This window comes from Asparagus officinalis, chromosome 7, assembly GCF_001876935.1.
Source record: "Asparagus officinalis chromosome 7, Aspof.V1, whole genome shotgun sequence".
NCBI lineage: Eukaryota > Viridiplantae > Streptophyta > Magnoliopsida > Asparagales > Asparagaceae > Asparagus > Asparagus officinalis.
The window spans coordinates 120,084,902-120,103,185 of record NC_033800.1 but is presented as its reverse complement, the minus strand read 5'-3'; the positions used below and the strand labels follow the sequence as shown (position 1 = coordinate 120,103,185).

Sequence of the window (18,284 nt, the reverse complement as noted above, 5' to 3'; positions counted from 1 at the left end):
ATTGTTGCGTCTGAGCTTCCAGACAATACGTTTGAACGCAGAATTCATATCAGAACGTAGATTTTGCGTTTGACTCATTCAAACATGAACTGAACGGTTTCAAAATTATTTCCCACGATCTGAGGGAATCACAACTCTATTCAGGAGTGATTTAAGGGGTTGTTACATCCTATTAGTCCCACTTATGAGCGAATTAAGGGGGCGGTTACACCCCTTAATCCCTTATAAATAACTAAGAAATCAGCTTAGTTCGGGGGCTAGATCTTTCATCCTTCTTTTTGGCAGCAAAGAAGAGATCTTTGGGGGGAATTGGTGGAGCTCTGGAGATCAGCAACATGAGCTTTCTTCATCTTTAGCTTATAGACCGATTTTGGTTAAATCGACTCTTTCATAGAGTTTCAAACTCGTTCTGAGTTCTAAAACTTGCCATGCAAGTTCTCCATAACGTCAAATCGTGAGGAGAATATCACGTTCCAGTGAATTGAGATATTCGGATCGTCAACGGAGAGCAAATTTGACGCAAGCATTCGAAGGAGGCACTCCATCGCTACCGTGAAGAACCCAGAATTAAACAAAGGGGAGAATCCAGATCAATTCTCCTCTCTTTTGTAATCAGAAAATCCAATTGTAATCGAGATCGAGAGAATACAAATCAAATTTCTTTTATTCTTTTTACTACAAATTTTCCACCAAACAAGAGCTCATATTTCAGATATAGGGTTTTGGCATTAGGTGAAGGAAGATTCGTCGTGCAAGCTTGGTTCTTAGAGTTCTAGGCTTCAGTGGAGATAGTATTTAGGGTTGCCATTGAAGATTTTGCTTTCCTCGTGTGATTAGGAGATCTATTTTGAAATCCATTCTAGGATTCGGTTGGGTAACTTCTAAATTCTAATCGATTTTGAATTTTCCTCTACAATTTGGAATTTGTGAGTATGGGTGAAGAAGTTAGTAAAAACAGCAAGATGGCGAGTACAGTTCAAGTTGGTTTTCAGAACAGTAAAATTAGTGTGGTTAAATATGATGACAGGATCAATTTTGGTTTGTGGATGAGCGATGTATAGGATACGCTCAATGCTCAGAATTTGAAGGAGACCATCATAGTCCATGAGAGGCCACCAAAATATGAAGAGGCGGTCTGGGAAAAGATGAATAAGAATGTTTGTGGGGTGATCATGTCCTGTTTAGAACAAGAGCTGAAATATAATATGATTGGGGTGACGTTTACAATGAAGATGTGGAAAATTCTCAATAACAAGTACCTTACGAAGAGTGTTGAGAACAGATTGCACTTGCTGCGTAGGTTATTCAGATTTTAGATGCCTAGGGGCACCTCACTAGCAGTTCATGTGAACAACTATACTAAGTTGTTATCGGACTTGGCGAATGTTGATGAGAAGATATCGGGTGAGTATAAGGCAATTATTTTGTTGGGCTCCTTACCGGATGAGGAGTATGATACCTTTGTGCTTACTTTGTTGAATAGAAGATCTTCTATCAGCTATAGTAAAGTAACTAACGTTTTGACGAACTATAATTTGAGGAGGAAGGACAAGGAGACTTCCCGCACTAGTACTTCAGGAGAGGCCTTGTCGACGAGAGGTAGAAGCCCATATCTGAGAGGTGACAATAGAGACAGGTCAAAGTCGAGAGGCTATCACCAGTTAGTAAAGAACCAATGTGTATTCTACAAGGAGCAGAGACATTAGAAGAGAGACTGTCCAAAGCTTAAGGAGAAAGAGAATGGCAAGAAAAAGGGCCAGAAAGGCCAATGAGGTAAACGTTGCAAGAGACGATAATTCAGATGATTCGAGCTTTTCTCTACTGATTACTCCGAAGGTGAACCATTTGGATGCATTAGATTGGATGCTTGATTCTGGTGCTACTTATCATGTTACTCCTAGGCAAGATTAGTTTGTGTCATTTGAGAGACTCGATGGGGGTGTTGTTGTCATAGAAAATGATCAATCCTGTAGCATTTGTGGGATAGGTACCATGAGGATTCGAATGCACGATGGAGTAGTCCGTGAATTAAAAAATGTGAGATTTTTTTCTCAGCTAAAGAAGAATCTTATCTCAGTTGGAGTTTTGGAGGCGAAGGGATTCAATGTGACCTTGGAGGATGCTGTAGTAAAGATTACTAATGGATCTTTGATGGTGATGAAAGGAGTCCGTAGTCAGAACTTATATTATCTGAAGGGGAGCACCGAGATTGGCCAGATAGCTTCAGCAATTTTAGAGGCGGATATGAGCAGATTTTGATACTACAGGTTGGGGCACACAGGAGAGAAGTCACTGCAGGCGATGTGCAAGCATGAACTATTGAAAGGAGCCAAGAGTGGAAAGGTTGAGTTATGTGAGCACTGTGTACTTGGCAAGAAGACAATGGTGAAGTTCGAGACTGTCATTCATAGGAAGAGGGGCATCCTGGATTACGTGCACACAGATGTTTGGGCTCCCATCAAGACTACATCACTTGATGGTCGACATTGGTTCGTCACGTTCATTGATAACTATTCTAGGCGTTGTTAGGTATACACCATGGTAAAGAAGAGTGAAGTCATAGATATATTTGTGAAGTAGAAGAAGCGGTTGAAACTGTAGACTGGGAGAAAGATCAAGACGTTATGATCCGACAATAGTGGTGAGTATAAATCAGACCCCATTCTACAGCTATGTCGTGACGAGGGCATAGAGAGACACTTCATATTTAGTCATACATCACAGTAGAATAGGATGACAGAGAGGTTAAATTGATCTTTGCTAGAGAAGATCAGATATTTGTTAGCGCATAGTGGTTTAGAGAAGATTTTTTGGGTTGAGGCATTTTTATATGCGAGCCACCTCATTAACAGACTATCTTCATCTACGATTGAGGGGAAGACCCCTATGGAGATGTGGCCAGGAGAGCCAGCACACGACTATGACCAGCTCAAGGTATTTGGGTACCCTACATTTTATCATGTGAAGACAGATAAATTGGAACATCAAGCTAGGAAGACCATATTTGTAGGATTCAAGCGTGGTGTCAAGGGATACAAGCTATGAGATTCAGTTGATAGGAAGATTGTGCTGCGTAAAGACATCATGTTCGATGAGGCTTCTATCTTGAAGCTTCCCAGTTCTCATCAGGTGGAGAGTGACCCGACAGAGGAGATATCGCAGGTGGTGAAGATCGATGCAGCTTCACATTATCCAGATGGTACAGTATCCATTAGAGTACCGACTAAGGTGACGCCAGGCTAGCACGGCGATGATGAAGAGGATACGGGTATAGATGTGCAGGATCAGGGACCGACGCTCAGGTTTAGGATTCTATTGCGGTTCGGAGACAAAGGAGAGACATACGGATGCCAGTACGGTATACCGATACAGTAGTTGCATATTCACTTCCTGTAAAGAGTATCGATGTGTTGATGTCTACTACATTCAGCGAGGCTAAGCAGAGTTCGGAGGCTGATTCGTGGCAGGTAGCTATGTAGGAGGAGATGGAGTCTCTTCACAAGAACGATACATGGGAGCTTGTTGAGCTTCCAAAGGGACAAAAGGCGATTGGTTGCAAGTGGGTATACGCGAAAAGGAGCGCATTGAAGGCACTCCAGTAAGGTTCAAGGCTAGGTTGGTTGTGAATGACTATGCACAGGAGGAAAGTATTAATTATATTGAGGTTTTCTCTCTAGTGGTAAAACACTCTTCTATTCGGATTTTTCTAGCTTTGGTGGCACAGTATGGATTGGTGTTAGATCAGTTAGATGTGAAGACGGTATTTCTTCATGGTGACCTTGATGAAGAAATATATATGACTCGGTCATTGAGTATCTGAGCTGCAGGGAAGGATAAATTAGTTTTTAGGTTGAAGAAATCGCTATACGGTTTGAAACAGTCTCCTCGACAGTGGTATAGGTGATTCGATGGATTTATGATCGGTCATTCGTACACGCAGAGCCAGTTTGATCATTGCGTGTATTTTCGCAAGTTGAAAGGATGTGCATATATTTATTTGTTGCTTTATATCGATGACATGTTGGTTGTCTCTATTTCTAGGTCTGCTATAGATGAGTTGAAGGCACGGCTTTCAAAGGAGTTTGAGATGAAAGGTTTCGGTTAGGCAAAGCGCATTTTAGGGATGGAAATCGGCAAAAACAAAAAGAAGGGCAAAATTTTTTTGACACAGGTGGCTTATTTGAAGAAAGTTCTACAGCGATTTTATGTTAGCATAGATACGAAGCCAATCGGTGTACCTTTGGGAGCCCATTTGAAGCTTTTAGCTGACCTTTCACCAAAGACAGTTGAAGATAGAGAGTTAATGTCGAAGACTCCATATGCGAGAGCGGTTGGGAGCTTGATGTACGCGATGGTATGTACGAGGCCGGATTTGTCACAGGCGATGTGCATTGTTTCGAGATACATGCACGATCCAAGAGTGAGTCATTGAGATGCCGTGAGATGGATTTTGAGATACATTCGAGGTACGCTCAATATTGGTTTGGTTTATGAGCAGGACACTACAGTACTGTAGTACTATTCATAAATACCGTATTGTAGTACTGTCCTTGATTTAGTGGAATCTCCACAACCTCTTCCCGTGAACGTAAGGAAATTGCCGAACCACGTATATCTCTGTGTTTGGTTTGATTTGTCGTATTTTGGATTGGATTGCTCGTGTTTGGTTTGGTTATCTTCTCTCGTGCTTATGGATTCGTTGGTGTGCGAGCACGCTTCCGCTAAGACGCGCAACAATTTTCAAAAACCAAATATAATTATAAGTATAATTATAATTTTTTACTAATCAAGAAGAAATTATTTCCAAAGATTCTGCACAATGTTCTGAACCATTCACGAACAGGGCAGAAGACGGTTTGCAAGTTTCAACTACTCCGTTTACAATTCTAAATTTTGTTCCCTTTGGCACTACATCTTTAGGGCAACTTGCTGTATTTGTTAAAGGGGAAAACCATGTTGAGACTTGAGAGCAAGTAGAATTCAGATCAAGCGTCAAACAAACAGTAAGAGCTGAGTTGGAAAGCAAAGTGGAAGCTCCGAAGAGGAAGCTCCCCCACGTTAAGCCTAGCTCGACCAGCTACTACATCAAGACAGCTACCTCTTTGTTGACCCATGTGCATCTTTCTATTTTCTCTAGCGAGAGGTCTCTATACATGTTATCTTTAGCTCTCGTTTTTTTTTTTTTTGTCCTTTTAATATCATTTCGCACCAACCCCTTTGAATTTTCCAAGTGGCTTTGCCTCTATAATTGGATTTTAGAATTTTATTATTTTGTCATTCTCACACAGTTGGCTGATACAGACAAACTGCTCAAGTCTTGGCGTAGACTTAATTTATTCGAGTAAGTATATTTAGAACATTGGCTCTATCCATTTGGTTCTAGGCTAGGAATAAGAGAAATTTTGTTGTCTTTTTATTCTGCTTAATAGAATAAAAATAATCCCATAAAAAAGGTTTGAATCATCACACTTGGCATATGATTGGGTGTTTTAGTTGTTCAATCACAATCGTTTATTATTTTTTCTAAACATTATTTATTTTATATGGTGCAAATATGCTTAGATTAGGCACTAGTTATCTATCCTCAGATCAGTAGGAGCAGAAAAATGAATATAGTGATTTTAAAGCATTAATTCTCATTGTTCGTTAGAATAACATAAATTAGAACCATTAACCTTCACTATAATATTCCAGAGTTTTGGTACAGTGGAAGTATTTTCTGACATGACCTTGGAGCAACCCGAGTTAAACTTCTATTGGTGACGAATTTAATTCAGACATAAAGATAATACTGATACCCATACTTCAACCTACAAAAAATAATGCTCAACCTAGAGACACATGTTTGAAAAAAAGAATTATAACCCTCAGCCTCGCCCATAACTTTAAGAGAATTATAACCCTCAGCCTCGCCCATAACTTTAAGAGTGTGGGTGTAGTACTGTTCCTTGGCATTGTCCGGAGTCCTAATTAGCCTTTGATACAAGAGATACCTTGAAGCATTTTGCTAGTCTCCTTCAGTCGAAGGGAAAAGTCCACCTATTCGTTACTTCTACCCCAGTCCAAATGGAAGCCAACTGGCCTGGCTAGCTAGCTATATCCTTAATATGTATAAATCCCTCAGCTCTCGTTCATCCCTTCACTGCTCCCTTCTCTAATTTCTTCGAGCCTTAATTAAATCACGTTTCTATAACCATGAGGAATTTAAGCTTACTCACCTTACTCTTCGCTTTGAGCCTAACTCGACTTAGCTCAGCACAAGTTCGACAGAATTACTACTCCAGCATCTGCCCCAACGTCGAGTCCATCGTCCGCAACGCCGTCACGGCCAAATTCCAGCAGACCTTCGTCACCGTCCCCGGCACCCTCCGGCTCTTCTTCCATGATTGCTTCGTTAATGTAAAGCCAATTCTACAATAACTGGCAACAATATATTTCAATATTTTTCACAAAGTTGCAGCAGATGTTTATAGTTTCAGTGTATTTTTTTTTTTTTGTCATACAGGGTTGTGATGCTTCGGTTATAGTAGCTTCGACGGCGAATAATAAGGCTGAGAAGGATAACCCGGATAATTTGTCGTTGGCCGGCGATGGGTTTGACACGGTTATTAAAGCGAAGGCGGCGGTGGATGCGGTGGCTCAGTGCCGGAATAAGGTGTCGTGTGCTGATATATTGGCAATGGCTGCGAGGGATGTTATAGCTCTGGTTCGTAATTTGATCTTTGTCTAAAGCTTTACATAAAAATTGGAATTGTTCCTATATAAATTACAAACTTTATGTTGAATTTAGTTTTTTTATTTGAATCCTTTTATAGTTAATCTGAAGGCAAAAGGTAACTAATGGTCGTGTGAATTTCATACGTCATCCCAGCCTAACGGAAAAAACAACATTCGTTAAGAATGCAAAAAGTGTGAGTGCCGAAAAAAATTAGTTTAAATATAAGTGGTTGGAATGGGGTGTATTTGTAAATCAATTTTACACTCTTTTACACATTTATCTGAACGGGTGGTTAGAATATTCAAATTTACACCGTAAAAATATTAATGATGTCAAATCTTGATTGTGTTAATTAACGTAGGCCGGCGGACCATCGTATGCGGTGGAGCTAGGGAGGTTGGATGGGCTGAGCTCGACGGCAGCGAGTGTGACCGGTAAATTGCCGCAGCCAACGTTTGATGTGAACCAGCTGACATCCATGTTTGCTTCCCATGGGCTGTCTCAGGCTGACATGGTGGCTCTCTCAGGTAAATTAATTAATATCAAGATTTAGATTAATTAGATGTAGATTGAAACTTTAGGATATAAGCACATGCTAAAGTAGTAATTAAACGGAGCTGGAACCAACAATTGTAGGTTTCAACTTTCTTTTGGAAATGTCTACCAATACACTGCACCCCTAGATAGTTAATAGATCTATCCATGTCCATACGAGATTGTCTACTTAATAAATATTTTATAAATTTTTCCTTGAATTTGCTACTTAGGATACCTTTAGAATTTAGTTAGGAAACCACTAAAGAGGATAAAATTGTAAATTATCAATATGGATTCGAGATATATAATGATAAGTTATATATGTTAGATCTACATCATAAAACTTGAGATCTAAAACCATATAGCCATGATTAATTCAAAGAGATTAACAAAATCAAAAGAGAGCGGAAGCTTATACCTGAATCCATAGATTGATCTTGATTTTGGGTTTTGGATCTTCTAACCTTAGGGTTTTCTCTTTTAGCCGAATTTCTCTAGCTAGATGGGGGTGTAGAGAATTAGAGAATGTAACCCTAGGTAAGGGACCATAACCCCTTATTTATAGATGTTGTACTTTTGTAATTTAGCCCCTCAATAAATTACAATTACAACCTGGTATCTGCACATATAACCCCATGACCTATTTAAATACCAAATTAACCCAACTTAATTGATCACTTTAGTGGGTTATCCTGAAAGATAGCAATACACATTGATTAATCATATGTGCCCACAAATAGATTTATTAGATTAAATCCAACAATCTCCCACTTGGGCACCATATGATTCCTTAAACTGTGTATAACCTTATGAGCTCAAAAATTGCTATCACTGAAATGGTATTTCCGAACAATCTCGTCCATTGACTATATCAATATAGGATCAAAGCGGCCTTCGTCACATTTATCGTGACTCGACCCATCAATGGTCACATATATCAATACAATCAAATGACATAGATCAATCATGGATGTGCAGCATGAAAATTACATGCAATGTGATCAGTACATGTCTATTTTCAACTGGTCCTCCTTAGTGAGGTCAAAACCAAACATAATGTAACAGAGTGTCTTAACTGAAAACTTTATTCTGATCAGACAATACAAACAAACATAAAGCACCACAAATACAAACTCCCACTAAAACATAATATCCTCAAATAATACCACACCCATATGAGCAGTATGCTCATGAAAGACCTTAGGTGGCAATCCCTTAGTAAGAGGATCAGCTAACATGGAGTTTGTCCCAATGTGCTCTATGGATATCTGTCCACTCTGTACCCTTTCTTTCACAACCAGGAACTTAATGTCAATATGTTTTGACTTAGTTGAGCTCCTGTTGTTATTGGAATACATTACTGCAGATTTATTGTCACAATATAGCCTTAGTGGTCTTTCAACATTTTCCAAAATGCGCAGTCCCGTGACAAAATTTCGCAGCCATATTCCCTGATTGGATGCCTCATAGCAAGCTACAAATTCTGCTGCCATAGTGGAGGAAGCTACTAGTGTTTGTTTGACACTTTTCCATGATATAGCTCCTCCTGCTAACATATAAATGTAGCCTGATGTAGACTTCCTGCTATCTTGGCATCCAGCAAAATCAGAGTCCGAATACCCAATGACCTCTAATTTCTCTGATTTTCTGTATGTGAGCATGTAATCTTTTGTTTTCTGAAGATACCTCATAACCCTTTTGACTGCTATCCAATGATCCATACCAGGGTTGCTTAAGTATCTGCCTAACATCCCAACAATGTACGCAATATCCGGACGCGTACATACCTGAGCATACATTAGACTTCCTACAGCCGAAGCATAAGGAATCTTCTGCATTTCCTGAATTTCAAGGTTACCTTTAGGGCACTGATTGAGACTAAACTTGTCTCCTTTAGCAACAGGGGTGTCACCTGGTCTGCAATCTTGCATGCCAAACCTTTTAAGTACCTTATCGATATAGCTCTTTTGTGATAATCCAAGAATACCCCGAGAGCGATCTCGATGTATCTGGATCCCTAATATAAAAGAGGCGTCCCCAAGATCTTTCATCTCAAAATTCTTTGATAGAAATCTCTTGGTTTCGTGCAACATGCCTATATCATTAGTGGCAAGCAAGATGTCATCCACATACAGAACCAGAAAAATATACTTACTCCCACTGAACTTGTGATATACACAGTCATCAACAATGTTCATCTCAAAACCGAACGAGATAACTATTTGTTGAAACTTATGATACCATTGACGAGGAGCTTGCTTGAGTCCATAGATGGATTTCCTTAATTTGCAAACCATATTCTTTGGGTCTCCTGACACAAAGTTTTCTGGTTGCACCATATAAATCATCTCATCAATGTCTCCATTGAGAAATGCAGTCTTAACATCCATCTGATGTAACTCAAGATCATAATGAGCAACAAGTGCCATGATTATTCTGAAAGAGTCTTTCGATGAAACCGGAGAGAAAGTCTCTGTATAATCAATGCCTTCCTTTTGAGTATAGCCTTTAGCCACAAGACGCGCCTTATACCTCTCCACATTACCGTTTGCATCCCGCTTGGTTTTAAAAATCCATTTACAACCAATTGGTTTTGCACCTTCTGGCAATGGGACAAGTTCCCAAACCTTATTGTCTTGCATAGACTTATACTCTTCATTCATGGCATCAATCCACTGTTGAGAGTTAGAACTTTTCATGGCCTGAGAGAAGTTGATTGGATCATCTTCTAACATTCCACTACTTTCCTCATGTTCTTGGAGAAATACAATATAATCATCCGGAATAGCATTTCTCCTTTCTCTCGTGGATCTCCTTAATGGCACTGGTTCTTGAGGTTGTTGAGTTTGTTCTTCTGGAACAGGGAGTTGTTCAACATTATCATCTTGAGGTTCCGGATTTACTTCTTGAGCAACAACAGGTATAGGAACCTGAATATTGTCAAAAGTAACTGTATGGATTGGATCTGAAGCCAATTCCTCCTCAAAACTAATGTCTCTAACCTTATTTCTCCCCCCAAACTCAACATCCTCAAAGAATGTTGCTGTTCCCGTCTCAAAAATATTCCTTATAGTGGGATCATAAAACTTATAGCCCCTAGAGCGATCAGGGTACCCAATAAAGTAGCTGCTAACTGTTTTGGAGTCCAATTTCTTTTCATTTGGCCTATAAGGCCTTGCCTCAGCTGGACATCCCCAAATATGTAAATGCTTTAAACTGGGCTTTCGACCAGTCCAAAGCTCATAAGGTGTTTTAGCAACTGCTTTACTTGGTACTCTATTCAGAATGTAAGCTGCTGTCTTAAGTGCTTCTCCCCAGAGTGACTCTGGTAAAGAAGAATGAGCAATCATACTTCTTACCATATCCTTAAGAGTCCTGTTTCGTCTTTCAGCTACACCATTCATGCTAGGTGAACCCGGCATAGTGTACTGTGGGACGATACCGCATTCCTCTAGGTATCTAGCAAATGGTCCTGGACGTTGTTCACCTGAACCATCATATCTACCGTAGTACTCACCACCACGATCAGATCTGACGGTTTTAATTCTTCTGTTGAGTTGATTCTCAACTTCAGCTTTATAGGCTTTGAACATGTCCAGAGACTCAGATTTTTCATGAATAAGATATAGGTGCCCATAACGTGAGTAATCGTCTATGAATGATATAAAATATTGTTGACCATTCCAGGATTCCGTAGGGAATGGCCCACAAATATCCGTATGTATCAATTCTAAGACATCCGAAGATCTGTTGGCACCTAATCTCTTCACTTTGGTCTGTTTTCCCTTGATACATTCAACACATACGTCGAAGTCCGAAAAATCAAGGGAATCCAAAATGCCATCAGACACAAGACGCTCAACTCTACCTTTTGAGATATGACCTAAGCGCTTATGCCATAATGTCGCCGAATTTTCCTTATTTAATTTACGCTTAGTACCACGTGATTCCACATGCAAGGATTCATTGTAAGAAGCAATTGTATCAAGCAAATATAGGTTGTCATAAATACTCAAGTAACCGGTTCCCACAACATTTGAATTAAAAGATAAACTGAATTGACTGTTTCCAAATGAACAAGAATAACCTGATTTGTCCAATACAGAAACAGAAACCAAATTCCGTCTAAAAGACGGTACTACAAAAGTATCTTTTAAATCCAAATAATAACCAGTTCCTAACAACAACCTAAAGTGCCCAATTGCTTCCACATCTACCGATTGTCCGTCGCCCACAAAGATGTGTCTTTCAACATCACTTGGCTTTCGGTAGCTCAGGCAACCCTGCATAGAAACACTTATGTGAGTAGTAGCACCAGAGTCTAACCACCAAGTGTTTCTAGGTACTGAAGCTAAATTAACCTCAGAACAGACCAAAGCAAGGAACGTACCCTTATTATCACGCCAGGCGTGATATTTTGTACAGTCCTTCTTTACATGTCCAGGCTTCTTACAGAAGAAACAACCCTGATTATCCTTATGTTGTTTCTTCTCAACTGGACCCTTAGCAGCTTCCTTATCATTCTTCCTTTTCTTGCCCTTATCCTTAGAGGCATAGGCCAAATGAGCACTTTCTGTCTTATCTTGCTTCAACCTGTCTTCTTCTTGCACACAGTATGAAATGAGCTCATTTAGAGTCCATTTCTCCTTTTGACAGTTATAACTGACCTTAAATTGGTTAAACTGTGCAGGAAGAGACAACAAAACCAGATGCACTAATAACTCGTCACAAAGATCGAGTTTAAGTGCCTTAAGCTTTGAAGCAATATGAGACATTTCCATAATGTACTCCCTGATATTTCCTTTGCCCTTATACTTCATTGAAATCAAGCGAGCTAAAAGCGTGCTTGTTTCTACCTTATCGTTTTTCGCAAAACGCTTCTCAATTTCGGCAAGGAAATCTTTAGCCTTAGTAATCCCTTCGGATTCTATGCCCCTGAAGGCTTCCGGAACGCCGCGCTTAATGATCATAAGACTCATGCGATTTGAACGCTCCCACTTCTCATGCTCCTTCTTTGCATCAGGAGTGCTATCCGCATTGAGAGGTTGGGGTTGTTCAGTTCTTAATGCATAGTCAAGATCCATGCAGCCAAGAACAATTAATATGTTCTCTTTCCAAACCTTGAAGTTTGTCCCATTTAGCATGGGAATTGAGTTGATGTTAGCAGAAATTGTTGCAGCAGATGCATTAGCTGAAATAAAACAAAAATGCTCACATCAATAACCATAATCAATAAAATTCAAATAATGACAATCCCCATCCAAGATACCGGCACAACATTAATATCAAGTCTTTGGACAGTAATATTAACTTGTAAGTGATACCTTGTTGCAATGATCAAACATTGACAATAACTCATGTCAAATAATGAAACTATCTTTGGATCGATTCATTATTCACATGTAAACCTTATAATTGTCACACGCTTATCATCGCAGATGTGTATACAGTCTAAATAAATATTAACCTTCCTTTGGGCCGATTAAATATTTACACGAAAGCATACACACAAACATCTCACATTCCTCATGAACAATCTACACAAGAGAGGTTACTTTGGCAACTTCTTGTTTCAATTAATCAATTGGAGTGAGAGACAACCTTAATACCTTAGTGTCATAATATTTGAATTAAATAATTGATTAAAAACCAAATTAGATTTAAATTAAAAAGTTTTAATTTAAATCAACTGAATTTCCAAAAACTTAATTGGGGTCTCACAGCTTAATTAGGGCCCATAACTTAATTGAATAAATTAAGTATACCAAAGTGGACCCATGAAAAGCCGAGGCTTAACCATAATGAACACGAAGTTCCCTTAACTTCGAACGCGAGGTTCGACTGTATTGAGTACGAGACTCACTTAAGCACGAACGCGAGGTTCGTCTGAAAATGAACGAACGCGAGGTTCGTTTGATAAAAGAACGCGAGGTTCAACTTGGGAACGAACGCGAGGTTCGTTTAAAAAATGAACGCGAGGTTCGACTGAAGTACGAACGCGAGGTTCGTCTGAAGTACGAACGCGAGGTTCGTCTGAAGTTCGAACGCGAGGCTCGACTGAAGCACGAACGCGAGGTTCGTCTGAAGTACGAATGCGAGGCTCGACTGAAGTACGAACGCGAGGTTCGTCTGAAGTACGAACGCGAGGTTCGTCTGAAGTACGAACGCGCGGATCGACTGAAGTACGAACGCGAGGTTCGTCTGAAGTACGAACGCGAGGTTCGTCTGAAGTACGAACGCGAGGTTCGTCTGAAGAACGAACGCGAGGTTCGTTAAAAAAATTGAGCTTGACGCTCACCTGAGTTGAACGCGAGGTTCACCTTAGAACGAACGCGAGGTTCGTTAAAATTGAGCTTGACGCTCACCTGAGTTGAACGCGAGGTTCACCTTAGAACGAACGCGAGGTTCGTTGAGCGCGAAGCTCGGTTAAAATTGAACGAACGCGAGGTTCGTTTGAGGTAACCACCTCCTTAATTTTCGCCATGAACCCTTAGGGTTTCAAACTGAAACCGCCGCCGACAAACCCAAAAACCTTTGATTTTTATTTTCAAAACAGATCCAGAATTGGAAAAAATTGAAGGAAAAATCAAAGAAAAATCCAAAAAATTTCAGTTACTGTTCACCCGGGAAAAAAATACTTTACTGTTCATCCGGAAAAAAAATTTCGTTACTGTTCACCGAACATTACTGTTCATCCGAGAACATTACTGTTCATCCGAACCCAAAAATTGAATCTTTAACCAGAGATTTAAGATCAAAAACCCAATAAAACTTAAATCCCTAAGAATTAATCAACCTGGCTCTGATACCACTTGTTAGATCTACATCATAAAACTTGAGATCTAAAACCATATAGCCATGATTAATTCAAAGAGATTAACAAAATCAAAAGAGAGCGGAAGCTTATACCTGAATCCATAGATTGATCTTGATTTTGGGTTTTGGATCTTCTAACCTTAGGGTTTTCTCTTTTAGCCGAATTTCTCTAGCTAGATGGGGGTGTAGAGAATTAGAGAATGTAACCCTAGGTAAGGGACCATAACCCCTTATTTATAGATGTTGTACTTTTGTAATTTAGCCCCTCAATAAATTACAATTACAACCTGGTATCTGCACATATAACCCCATGACTTATTTAAATACCAAATTAACCCAACTTAATTGATCACTTTAGTGGGTTATCCTGAAAGATAGCAATACACATTGATTAATCATATGTGCCCACAAATAGATTTATTAGATTAAATCCAACAATATATAGACATATCTGAGACAAAATCATGAATCCTCACTGTTTGTATATGTAACGCACATAACTTATAAAATATTCACAATGTTTGATGACAACTTAAATACTAAAAAGATAAATCATAACGACACTCTTTTTCTAATTTTTTTAGAATGACTAATAACATCATTAGATGTGACTTTCTACACATTATACCCATAAAAATACCACTCAATGCAATTATGATTTATTATTTATGATATATATATATATATATATTTAAAATTATATATATATATATATATATAATATATATATATTATATAGAGTCATTCACTACTAATTCTGCTTCTATTTAGTTAGACCACTGATGATTTATATAGTAAAACATGTAGTAGTTTAATGCTATAGGACTGAAATATCTTTCAAACATAAAAACCAGTTTATCCTTTATCCTTTATAATACTAAAACGGTATAAGCATATAATAATATTAGGATTAATTATAGATAACTCCCTTAAACTTTTGGAGAGTTGTAACAGTCCTCAACACCCCCCCCCAAAAAAAAAAAAACCCATTTTTTTTATCCACTAAATCCTGCTGAACTTTAAAAGTTATTGCACCTTTTGAACTTTTTTATCACTACACTTTGCTTAAAACATTATCTTTTAATCTTCATATTAGCCACACCATATGTGTCACTGGAAAAGCACAAGAGAAAAAGAAGACGAAAAATCCTTCTTAATTCAAAAAAATACCATTTTATTAAAAATAAAAAAATAGGTGCCTTTTTTTTGTGGGGCGGGGGGGGTGTTACGCGGATTATTTTCTTTTGTTAGCCATTATTCGTGAGACACTAAAATCGATTGTGATAATTTGAAAAAACTAAATGAGAAATTTAGCAGAATAAAAATGTTTAGGGGCTTTATGTGCAATAACTCCTAAAATTCGGCATATTTTGGTGGGATAAAAAAACCTGAGGGGCTTTTATTGCAACTCCTCAAAAGTCCATGAGGTTTTTTCTGTAATCAACCCATATAATTCATATCGTTTGCCTAATAAATATAGCAAAAAAAACATAATTACCATTCAAATTTCGCTTTAAAATAATAATATAATCTGTATGTCCATGATCAACTGACAATTATATTCACTAATGATATACTTGCACTATGAATTTGAATTTGAATATGAGATTTTCTTAATTCAATCACTTTCTCAGCACGGTGACATTAGTCCCCACAAAAAGGAAAGCAGTCCTCCTAATAAGAGAATGTATACAGTGGCAACATCTTCTGATTCTGCTAATTTTCAACAGCCACCTCTAAATTAGTCCCCCTTTTTTTTTTTAAGTCCTTTTCGTAAATGCACATGTCAGTAGGTCCCACAGATTTCCCTAAAGTTAGCGGTCCAACTCTTTCTTTGGATTACTAGATGATGACTTTGAGTTTAAGTCCGCCTGATAGTTGCTCACTCGCAACTCGCGTGGCCGAAGGACCACGTTGAAATTGAAAACATACATAAGAACTAGAGGAGAGAGACTAGCAAGTGACTGTTGCATAAGATTCTTATTGAAGTGTAACAGTATAATTCTCAATTCTCACCGTAACTCTGAAATGATGGTAATTATTATTCTTTTTAAAAAAAGAAGAAGAAAATCTCATTCTCATTCGTAACATATAATCCTCGTGTTGTGGAGAGAATTAAAAATGGTATTAGAGAAACCATTGGCATTGTTGTTAGGTCCTCTGATTCTCATAAATTATGTCGGATTAGTCCCTACAATACTTTTTTTTTTTTAGAACAAAATGGGACTCAACATGAAACCCAATGCATCTAACATTACCCAAAATAGTTCCTCCAATCAAGAGGAGAAACTGAATAAGGCAACTGAAGGGATTAATTTACAATAACTTATGAGAATTGGGCAACCTACTAGCAATTTCAATGTTGGTGGGACTAATTTTAAAATATGAAACTTTTAAGCGGGCTCGCTAACATTCGGCCCATATTTTGACAGCCGCGCACACACTGGGCTTCTCACACTGCAACCGCTTCGCGAACCGGATCTACAACTTCAAGCCCGGAGCCCCCATCGACCCGACGCTCAACAAGACCTACGCGGCCCAACTCCAATCCATGTGCCCGAAAAACGTCGCCGCGGACATCGCCATCAACATGGACCCCTTCACGCCTCGAACCTTCGACAATCAATACTACAAAAATCTTCAAATGAGAATGGGCCTCTTTACTTCGGATCAGGCTCTGTTTGAAGATTCTCGAACCAGGCCTGCGGTGAATGCGTGGGCCCAGAGCTCGGACACTTTTAATAAGGCCTTTATCGCTGCTATGACTAGATTGGGCCGGGTTGGGGTTAAGACCGGATCACAGGGGAACATACGTCGAGATTGTGCTGTGCTTAATTGAGGTTTTCTTTTTTTCGTTTTGTGTAAAAAGAATAAACTGAAAAGGGATTGCTCATGTTGTTAGCAAATGAAGGAATAAGTTCTAAGAAAGGAATTGGTTGTTTTACGTAGAAAAAAAAGGGAATAAAAATAAAGCATAAATGTTTCTATGTTTGGATCTTTTTCTTTTTGGAGTAAATGTTTGGGTTTTATTTTCTGTTGAGCAGTTGCAATCAAATGCAATTTGAAATACGTTCCAAAACAAGATTCTTTTTCTTTTAGCTTGCAATTACTTGATATTATCATGATAATTGATATTGCCTCTTATTTTCTTTGAAATGATTATCTTAAACTCGGAACCTCTTTTTATTCAGAACTGCATCCCAGAAGTGAATTAAGCATACTATCACAATATGATTAAGTAGTGAATACTTCATTATTACTATTTTTAGTGACCCGTCATGAATATTTGGTTAGGAGAAGTTGAAACAACAAATGCTTTTAAAATAATATCGTATTGTTCCAACTCATGCAATTAGAATGGCTTTCAATTTGAATGTTGTTTTAACTGCTCTATTTTTGGCTTCTTTTTTTTTTACTATTGGAACAATATTTTGGTGTTGCAATAATATTTAATCAAACAAGCCTTCTAAAATTTTAGATAAAGTTGAAACAGTATGGAGTTCCAACTACACCTAACAGAACATGTTAATGCTAGGTTCTTAGAGGGAAGCAGACATTTATAAGAGCTTTTTAATTTCAGTACAAATGTTTGTTTGGTTTGAAGTAGTTGGAATAATAATCCTTTTACTTCCTTTGGTCTAACTCATATTGTTAGAATACTCTTGAATTTTGACCCCTCTAAGGGCCTGTTTGGTTTGCTTCATGTAAAAACGTACAGTAGCTACAGTGACAGGGAAGTGAATGGTCCATCTGTATCTGATAGCTACTGTAAATCGAACTCGTTTCACTGCTTTTTGCTGAGAAAAGCTGAGGGGCTGTCAACTCAGCTACAGTAACAATGCTTATTTGAGCAAACCAAACAAAAGAGTTTGGTGTAATACTGTAGCACCTGACATCAACAGTATTACACCCCAACAAATTGGCAAACAAACATGCCCTAAGAAAAGAGAAATTTATTTGTACTATAGATCTCTTTGGGTAAAACAGTAAAAAAAAATCACTCAACGTGCTCTGGTAAAAGTAAATAGGGGTGTAAGTTCCAAAGAGCTTTACTAGAGGGGCCTACGTAAAATTAATTAACCCTAATAAATATGTTTTTTGTGGGCTTGTCTTTCTTCGTCCGCCAATTGGTTTTGGAGGTTGACTAACCATGTGTTCTTTGGGTTAAAATTTTGCTTCACACGTTCTTGGTTTCATCTACTTAACTGGAAAA

General features: G+C 38.5%; 1 protein-coding gene across 1 annotated transcript; it reads left to right on the top strand.

Annotated features, from left to right (window-relative positions):
• On the top strand, positions 6,130 to 17,058 carry LOC109850089 (peroxidase 51-like). The gene is made up of 4 exons (XM_020420004.1): positions 6,130 to 6,399; positions 6,506 to 6,706; positions 7,080 to 7,245; positions 16,504 to 17,058. Exons 1-4 carry the CDS (start codon positions 6,196 to 6,198, stop codon positions 16,908 to 16,910), a joined length of 978 nt encoding a protein of 325 aa, XP_020275593.1. The 5' UTR covers positions 6,130 to 6,195; the 3' UTR covers positions 16,911 to 17,058.

What these genes read in the sequence shown, in the direction of transcription:
- LOC109850089 (XM_020420004.1), top strand. Translation starts at nt 6,196, where the DNA reads ATGAGGAATTTAAGCTTACTCACCTTACTCTTCGCTTTGAGCCTAACT. An exon ending in TCCATGATTGCTTCGTTAAT is followed by an intron (nt 6,400 to 6,505) that starts GTAAAGCCAATT and finishes TTTGTCATACAG; the next exon opens with GGTTGTGATGCTTCGGTTAT. An exon ending in TGACATGGTGGCTCTCTCAG is followed by an intron (nt 7,246 to 16,503) that starts GTAAATTAATTA and finishes ATATTTTGACAG; the next exon opens with CCGCGCACACACTGGGCTTC.